Source organism: Lolium rigidum, chromosome 7 (genome assembly GCF_022539505.1).
Source record: "Lolium rigidum isolate FL_2022 chromosome 7, APGP_CSIRO_Lrig_0.1, whole genome shotgun sequence".
In the NCBI taxonomy this organism is placed as follows: Eukaryota; Viridiplantae; Streptophyta; class Magnoliopsida; order Poales; family Poaceae; genus Lolium; species Lolium rigidum.
In genome coordinates, this window is record NC_061514.1 from 69,346,678 (window position 1) to 69,356,184 (window position 9,507).

Sequence of the window (9,507 nt, forward strand, 5' to 3'; positions counted from 1 at the left end):
CAATGATGTTTTTTTTAGGGAAAAAATATACTGATGTTGTTTAGCTAGCACAAGTATTATGCTACCGATTAATAGTTCTGAGTGGACTAAGTATATCTAATATTTTTGTAATTTATAAGGACGGAACATTAAGATTTAAGAATATGGAGGGAAAGAGTTGCTAATCGTTGGATTTGAAATTAAGCAACAATGGTTGATAACTGCGAGGAACGCACGTTGAAACCTGACAACTCCTGACTGATCTGCTCCACAAAACCAAACGCTCAATATTGGCATTTAAGAGGAGCTAGGCTGTAATTTTTTAGGTTGTCAATGGTTGTATACAAAAAGAAATATTGGAAATTAGGAGGTGTCTGATCCATGAAGAAGATGATTAACTATCCTATTAAGTTATTCAACCATAGAGGCTCCAATTCTCGCTTATATCGTTTTGGCTAATTTACTCAAGTATGGTATAATACTAGCACAAATAATTCAAGCTAATATCAATATAACTATGGGAGTGACTTTCCCAAGAGCAACTTAAAATTATATATTTCTCACCCAGCCGCTGATAATTATTCCATCAAGTTCTTCGCGTATCTTTTGCAGTTGCACGAAAGTCATTGTCTAGATCGGATGAGTCTCGGCGGCGATTCAGAACCATTTATTTCTCGATCTTCCGAGATATATATAAAAAATGCATAATACTACAATAATGAACTATCTCCAAACAAGTTACAACACAATTACCCACAGCAAGTAATTCAATCACAATGCTACAATTTCCAGATGCAACAGATCGAAAATAACAAATTCTTTTATTTAATCAAATACAGCGGTACATCATGAGAACTTTGCATAATCGGACTCACAAACATGTGAGGACTGAGGAGTAACACATCAAGCACACACACCGAAATCCATAAGCAACGCATGTAAGGATGCGTGCATGCATGTACGTGGAGCTCTAGGAGTTCACTAGTACATGTTCTCCGAAATCAATTCAAATCACACATAAGAAAAGCAAATGATGATTATGCAAAACACACAATTGGGTAGGAGGTGGTACTTGAAATAGCCAATCATGTACGCATGCTGGCGCGTGTCCATGCACGTGCGGCGCGCGGATGCACCGGCCGGGTTCAGTTGGGGCACTGGAAGCCGGAGGGGACGTTCCTGCCGCAGTTGTTGAGGACGAGGCTGAGACTGATAGGCAGGTTCAGGTTGATGCCTAGAAGGTTGAGCCTGAGCGCCGTGCACAGGCACACCGCCGCCTCTAGGTCCACCAGCCCCTGTAACAGCGAGCAGCACGGCAGCACAGGCGGACTCCCCAGAGTCACGTTCAGCAGCCCGAGCACGTTCGCGCAGACGCCCAGTTTCAGCGCGTCCACCGGGCACTGGGTAGCGTTGTTATTCCCGCCGCCGCCATTGCCGCCACCTCCGTTTCCGCCACCACCGTTTCCGCCACCACCATTTCCGCCGCCACCGTTCCCGCCTCCACCACCATTGCCGCCGCCACCACAGTTGCCGCCACAGTTGCCGCCTCCCCCGCCCCCTCCTCCGCCACCCCCGTTTCCGCCGCCACCTCCGTTCCCGCCGCCACCACAGTTGCCGCCGCAGTTGCCGCCTCCCCCTCCCCCTCCTCCGCCACCGCCACCACTCCCACCCCCGCCGCTGCCCCCGCTTGGAGGGCAGGGACGTCCGGTGGCATTGGCGAAGGTGAAGAAGAGAATGTTCAGGGCCAGGAGCGTACACTACTAGAAAAACAGGCTTCCGGTGAGCCCCATAAGTCGCGAAGGTAAACGAACCGCGACTAATGGTACCTTTAGTCGCGGTTCGGGAGGCGAACCGCGACCAAAGGCCTGGGCCCAGGGCGCTCGGTGGCCAGCCGTTGCACGTGGGGGCTTTAGCCGCGGTTGGCCGGGCCAACCGCGACTAAAGGTGCCCGAAGGCCTTTAGTCGCGGTTGGCCTGGCCAACCGCGGCTAAAGCCGCCCCCCCTATATATACCCACCCAGCAGCCAACACTTAGCCATTTGGTGCCATTTTCTTCACAAGCTTCACAAGTGGGTGTTAGGTTTGCTTTTGGTTCCTCTTATGCACATAAGGTGTTTGATGAAATGCCCCAAGAGCATGAAACAAACATGATATGAAGTGTTGGAGCCACACTTGAACTTTCTCATTTATTTTTTCCTCCTCGATCGCGGTTAGCAACTTGAACCTTTGATGTGTCGTTGATAAAATGTGCATGTGTGTGTAGTTCATTGTTTAATTTATATTGTTTGTAGCTAGTTAGTTTAACAAATGCATGATGGTTAATTATATATTTTATATTATAATAATGCAGATGAATCGACAATGGATGTACGGTAACCGACTCTCCGGCGAGTTCGAGTACGGGTTTGAATGATTTCCTCGTAGTGGCTAATGCGAACAAGCAGGGGGGTTTTGTTATCTGTCCATGTGTTAAATGTAAGAATCAGAAGGGTTACTCTTCCTCAAGAGATGTTCAGCTGCACCTGCTTCGGCACGGTTTCATGCCAAGCTATAATTGTTGGACCAAGCATGGAGAAAGAGGGGTTATAATGGAAGAAGATGAAGAAGGGGATGATTTCATCGATGAAAGCTATCTTGCTCATTTCGGTGATACTTTCATGGAGGATGCTGAAGGTGAAGGGGAAGGTGAAGGGGAAGGTGAAGAAGAGGCACGTGATGATCCCGTTGATGATCTTGGTCGGACCATTGCTGATGCACGTAGTCGCTGCGAAACTGAAAAAGAGAGGGAGAATTTGGATCGCATGTTAGAGGATCACAGGAAGGCGCTGTACCCCGGATGCGATGATGGTCTGAAAAAGCTGGGCTGCACACTGGATTTGCTGAAATGGAAGGCACAGGCAGGTGTAGCTGACTCGGCATTTGAAGACTTGCTGAAAATGTTGAAGAATATGTTTCCAAAGAATAACGAGTTGCCCGCCAGTACGTACGAAGCAAAGAAGGTTGTCTGCCCTCTAGGTTTAGAGGTTCCGAAGATACATGCATGCATCAACGACTGCATCCTCTACCGCGGTGAATACGAGAATTTGAATGAATGCCCGGTATGCACTGCATTGCGTTATAAGATCAGAGGCGATGACCCTGGTGACGATGTTGAGGGCCAGAAACCCAGGAAGAAGGTTCCCGCCAAGGTGATGTGGTATGCTCCTATAATACCACGGTTGAAACGTCTGTTCAGGAACAAAGAGCATGCCAAGTTGTTGCGATGGCACAAAGAGGACCGTAAGTCGGACGGGGAGTTGAGACACCCCGCAGATGGAACGCAATGGAGAAAGATCGACAGAGAGTTCAAAGATTTTGCAGCCGACGCAAGGAACATAAGATTTGGTCTAAGTACGGATGGCATGAATCCTTTTGGCGAGCAGAGCTCCAGCCATAGCACCTGGCCCGTGACTCTATGCATCTACAACCTTCCTCCTTGGTTGTGCATGAAGCGGAAGTTCATTATGATGCCGGTGCTCATCCAAGGTCCGAAGCAACCCGGCAACGACATCGATGTGTACCTAAGGCCATTAGTTGATGAGCTTTTACAGCTGTGGGGCAGACCTGGTGTCCGTGTGTGGGATGAGCACAAAGAAGAGGAATTTGACCTACGAGCGTTGCTTTTCGTAACCATCAACGACTGGCCTGCTCTTAGTAACCTTTCGGGACTGTCAAATAAGGGATACAATGCATGCACGCACCGCTTACATGAGACTCAAAGTGTACATTTGCCAAATTGTAAGAAGAACGTGTACCTTGGGCATCGTCGATTTCTTCCGAAAGGTCATCCAGTAAGAAAGAAAGGCAAGCATTACAACGGCAAGGCTGATCACCGGCCGAAGCCTGCGGAACACACTGGTGCTGAGGTATTTGATATGGTCAAGGATTTGAAAGTCATCTTTGGAAAGGGTCCTCGGCGGACAATCAGTTCCGAAGGGAGCTGACGGGCACGTAGCCATGTGGAAGAAGAAATCTATATTCGGGAGCTAGAATATTGGAAAGTCCTAGAAGTCCGCTCCGCAATCGACGTGATGCACGTTACGAAGAATATTTGCGTGAACATCCTAAGCTTCTTGGGCGTGTATGGGAAGTCAAATGATACAAAGGAAGCACGACAGGACCAAGCAAAGTTTGAAAGACCCCGATGACCTCGTATCCGGAACGGTTTCAAGGTCGTGCCAGCTACGCTCCGACCAAAGAAGAGAAGGTCATCTTTTTTGAATGCCTGAGCGAGTATGAAGGTCCCGTCGAGATTCTCGTCCAATATAAAGGGAATAATAAACATGGCGGAGAAAAAGTTCCAAAACCTGAAGTCTCACGACCGCCACGTGATTATGACGCAATTGCTTCCGATTGCTTTGAGGGGCTCCTGCCGGAAAATGTTCGAGTAGCCATTGTGAAGCTATGTGCATTCCTCAATGCAATCTCTCGAAGGTAATCAATCCGAAGTTCTACCACGGTTACAGTAACGATGTGGTCCAATGTCTTGTCGCTTCGAGTTGGTGTTCCCGCCATCCTTCTTCAATATTATGACGCACCTCCCGGTTCACCTAGTCGATGAGATTTCCATTCTCGGTCCCGTATTTCTACACAATATGTTCCCTTCGAGAGGTTCATGGGAGTATTAAAGAAATATGTTCGTAACCGTGCTAGGCCGTAAGGAAGCATCGCCAAGGGCTATGGAAATGAGGAGGTAATTGAGTTTTGTGTTGACTTTGTTCCCGACCTTAAGCCGATTGGTCTTCCTCAATCGCGGCACGAGGGGAGACTAAGTGGAAAAGGCACGATCGGAAGGAAATCAACGATATGTATGGACGGCCATTCTCCGATCGAAGCACACCACACGCTTCCGACCAATTCCAGCTTGGTGGCTCCGTACTTTGAGAAACACAAGAATATTTTACGCTCGGACAACCCCGGGAAGCCTGAATCCCGGATTAGGAAGGCCCACATGGAGACTTTCGGCAGCTTGGTTGAGAAAACATTTAATGAGTGACAATAAGGTTGTAGATCAGCTCGTACATGTTGGCCAAGACACCATCTTCGACTATAACGACTTTCCAAGGGTACGAGATAAATGGGAATACATTTTACACGATCGCCCAAGATAAAAAGAGCACCAACCAAAACAGTGGTGTCCGCTTTGATGCAAGCAACCGAGAATGGGCAAAAGGTCACATATTATGGTTACATAGAGGAGATATGGGAACTTGACTATGGACCCTCCTTTAGGGTCCCTTTGTTCCGGTGCAAATGGTTCAAGCTAACAGGAGGTGGGGTAACGGTGGACCAGCAATACGGAATGACAATGGTGGATTTCAACAATCTTGGTTACCTTGACGAACCATTCGTCCTAGCGAAAGATGTCGCTCAGGTTTTCTATGTGAAGGACATGAGTAGCAAACCGAGGAAACGGAAAGATAAGAAAACGATCAGTACATCATGCGATGATTCAAAGCGCCACATTGTTCTTTCAGGGAAAAGAAACATCGTGGGAGTGGAGGACAAGACAGTACATGTCGGAAGATTATAATATGTTTGCTGAAATTCCGCCCTTCAAAGTGAACACCGACCCAAGCATTAAGTTAAATGATGAGGATGCTCCATGGATACGGCACAATCGTAAGCAAGCTGTGGACACAAGGGAAGAAATGATGTGTAATAATTTATTATTGTACCAAACTTTGTTGAATGAATCATGTGAATTATATTACCCGTGATGTGTTTGGTGTCCATTTTCGAATGATTCAATTGACTCGAGATAGCACTGATGATACATGAAATTTGGAGTGACTAAGTCATACTCCTGCATACATGAAAATTGGAGTGACTAAGTCATACTACTGCATACAGGAAATTTGGAGTGACTAAGTCATACTCCCGCATACATGAAATTTGGAGTGATTTAGTCATACTCCTGCCTAGGCGTATAATATGCATACTCGTAGTCTTCATAGCCGCCGCCGTTGTACTCGGTAGTCGTCGCCTTCTAAGTTGCCGCGTCGTCGCCGCTGCCGCTGTCGTCGCCGCTCGTCGGGCGGCGCTCGTGGCTCGAACCGAGGGTAGCGCAGGCGGGGGATATCGCCGGCCATGATGTAGTCCATGACGCTCCGCAGAGTCCGGCCGTACCACCATAGCCGACGGCCGGCCTCGTGGAAGTTTCCAGGGAGGCGGACCGTCCTCCTCATACCCGGCGAGCGCCCTCTCACGCCGATTGATGAAGAAGGCGTTCCAAGTATGCTGGTTATCGGGATGCCGGCGGGGATTCATCCGCTGCTCCGGCGTGAGGTCGAGGTAGTAGTGGTTCGTGATGGCCGCCCGGCGCGCAGCACCCGAGGGACGGGAGGGACCGGCACGCCGCCGGCGCTTAGGCTCCGGCCCGGCAGGGACGCGGTAGCCCGGTGGGCAAGGGTAGTTCGAGGCGCAAAGCTCCTCCACCTGCCGGTAGGTTAGAGTGGGTGCGGTGGAAGCCATGAGAGAGTGATGAGAGATTGTAGAGATGTGATAATGCTCGCTAGCCGGGCTACATATATGTAGTGAGAAATGGCGGGGAAAATGGGAGCGGGAAGACAGGAGGCGGGAAGAAAGTGGCGGGAAGAAAGTGGCGGGAAGAAAGAGGCGGGAAGACAGGGAAGAAATGGCGGGAAGACGAGGCGGGAAGAGGGGTCGGCGGAAAGAAAGAGGCGGGAAGAGGGGGCCAACGAGAAGACAAGAGGCGGCCGGGAAGAACTGGTGGGAAGAGGGAAGATTTTTAAATGAATTAGTTTTATTTTTCTGAATTTTTTGATATATTATTTGAATTTTTAAAATTTTTAAATGAATTAGTTTTATTTTATTGAATTTTTTGATATATTACTTGTATTTTTAAGATTTTTAAATGAATTAGTTTTATTTTTCTGAATTTTTTGATATATTAGTTGTATTTTTAAGATTTTTAAATGAATTAGTTTTATTTTTCTGAATTTTTTGATATATTATTTGTATTTTTAGCATTTAGAAATGAATTAGTTTTATTTTCTTGAATTGTTTGATATATTATTTGTATTTTTAACATTTATAAATAAATTAGTTTTATTTTTCTGAATTTTTTGATATATTATTTGTATTATTAATATTTTGGAATAAATTAGTTTTATTTTCCTGAATTTTTTGTATTTTTAAGAATTTTGAAAATGATAAGTATTATGAAAAAGACCTTTAGTCGCGGTTGGGCTCGCCAACCGCGACTAAAGGGTATTTCCGCGGGAAATCTCGAAACCGCCGAAAAATGAGCTTTAGTCGCGGTTGGGCTCACCAACCGCGACTAAAAGGCTACCCTTTAGTCGCGGTTGGTGAGCCCAACCGCGACTAAAGCTCAATGCCTATAAAACGAGCGCGCCCGCGCGCCGGTTCACTTCATCTTCTTCCTCTCGAACGCCGACAGGCTGCGCCGATCGACCTCCGCTGCCGCCGCGCGCCGTCGACTCCACGCGCCGCCGAACGTCTGCGCCCTTCCTCCTCTCGCCGACCGCCGCCGCCCTCGATCGTCGACGCCGTCGCCGCGGAAGTACGTACCTGTGTGCCGCCCCCCGCCCCCATGCATGCTCCTCGCCGCGCCGCCCCCTGCTCCTCGCCGCGCCGCCGCCGCCGGAGGGAAGAGAGAGGGAGAGGAAGGCGCGCGGCCGGCAGATCGATACCGGCCGGCGGCCGCGCCGCGCGGGGGAGAGAGAGGCAGGCCGGGGTCGCGCCAGTACACGGCGCCCCTGCCTCTCGATCTCTCTTTTTTTTGTTTTTTTTTTAACTTAGCAAAAAAAAAACTTAGCAAAAAAAAATAACAGCATATTAATGTATATAATATTTAACGGGGCAAAAAAACTTAACATGCATGAAAAACGGCATATTAATGTATATAATATTTAACAGCAAAAAAAAACTTAGCAAAAAAAACGGCAAAATAACTTAACATGCATGAAAGGGGCGCCGGCCGCCGGATTTTTTCTGTTTTTACTTTTTTTTGTTCTTTTTAATTTTAACTAGTATATTAATGTATATAATATTGTATACTTAACAATAATTTTACTTAACAAAATTTTGACTTAAGAAAATTTAACAAATATGTAATATATATAGTATATTAATGTATATAATATTGTATACTTAACAATAATTTTACTTAACAAAATTTTGACTTAAGAAAATTTAACAAATATGTAATATATATAGTATATTAATGTATATAATATTGTATACTTAACAATAATTTTACTTAACAAAATTTTGACTTAAGAAAATTTAACAAATATGTAATATATATAGTATATTAATGTATATAATATTGTATACTTAACAATAATTTTACTTAACAAAATTTTGACTTAAGAAAATTTAACAAATATGTAATATATATAGTATATTAATGTATATAATATTGTATACTTAACAATAATTTTACTTAACAAAATTTTGACTTAAGAAAATTTAACAAATATGTAATATATATAGTATATTAATGTATATAATATTGTATACTTAACAATAATTTTACTTAACAAAATTTTGACTTAAGAAAATTTAACAAATATGTAATATATATAGTATATTAATGTATATAATATTGTATACTTAACAATAATTTTACTTAACAAAATTTAGACTCTCCGTCACCGCCACCGCTCTCTCGGCACCGCCACCGCTCTCTCGGTCACCGCCACACCGGTCTCTCGGTCACGCGGTCACCGCGCGTCCCCGCTTTCACTCGCCACCGCCACCGGTCTCTCGGTCACGCGGTCACTGCGTCCCCCTTTCACCACCGCCACCGGTCTCTCGGTCACGCGGTCACTCGCGTCCCCCCTCTCGCCTCCCTCGTCGCCCTCTCTCTTTATATGTAGAAGAGATGTGATAATAATGCTGGCATATACACGATTAATTTGTTTTGACTACATGTTTTCAGGACTGACATATGGCGGACGATAGAGCTGACCCGATTCTGGACAACTATGATCTGGACGTTGAAGATCATATATTCGGCATCATAAAAGGCGATATTCCATATGTGCCGACCGGACAAGAAGAAGATGATATCTCTTCTTATCTGAACCTTGACGGTGAAGATGAAGGGCGCCGTCGAGCAAGATGATGCCGAAGAAACGTCGGTGAACGACGATCTTCAATTGGAAGTAGCAACAACCACCTCCGGCGCCGAGGTATATATATACATTGAGCCTCTGGTGATATACAAACTAACTGATTTGAATAAATATGTGTGTACTAACACGCGCGACTCTCTTTCTTATTTTAGCCCTCGGCCGGATCGTCGAAAAAATCGAGTACGTCGTCGTCAAAGCGTGGCGCAACCAAGACGATGAAACCAAACGAAACATGCACCATCGAGGTTGTCGACGAAGCAACCGGCAGGCGGCTGGAGCCCAAGCAAGAACGCCACCAAGTTTATCAGCCAATGCGGAGCCGTTGTTAGAGAGAACGTCTCGATCACCGTCCAGGAGTGGAATGA

General features: G+C 45.9%; 1 protein-coding gene across 1 annotated transcript; it reads right to left on the reverse strand.

Moving 5' to 3' along the window:
- Window positions 1–1,124: 1,124 nt before the first annotated feature.
- On the reverse strand, window positions 1,125–7,595 carry LOC124671500 (glycine, alanine and asparagine-rich protein-like). Its single transcript, XM_047207868.1, has 2 exons — window positions 7,572–7,595; window positions 1,125–1,736 (listed from the first exon to the last, which is right to left on the reverse strand). The coding sequence occupies exons 1-2, from the start codon at window positions 7,593–7,595 to the stop codon at window positions 1,125–1,127; spliced, it is 636 nt and encodes a 211-aa protein (XP_047063824.1).
- Window positions 7,596–9,507: the final 1,912 nt, after the last annotated feature.

What these genes read in the sequence shown, in the direction of transcription:
- LOC124671500 (XM_047207868.1), bottom strand. Translation starts at nt 7,595, where the DNA reads ATGGGGGCGGGGGGCGGCACACAG. An exon ending in GGGCGGGGGGCGGCACACAG is followed by an intron (nt 1,737 to 7,571) that starts GTACGTACTTCC and finishes TTTTTCTAGTAG; the next exon opens with TGTACGCTCCTGGCCCTGAA.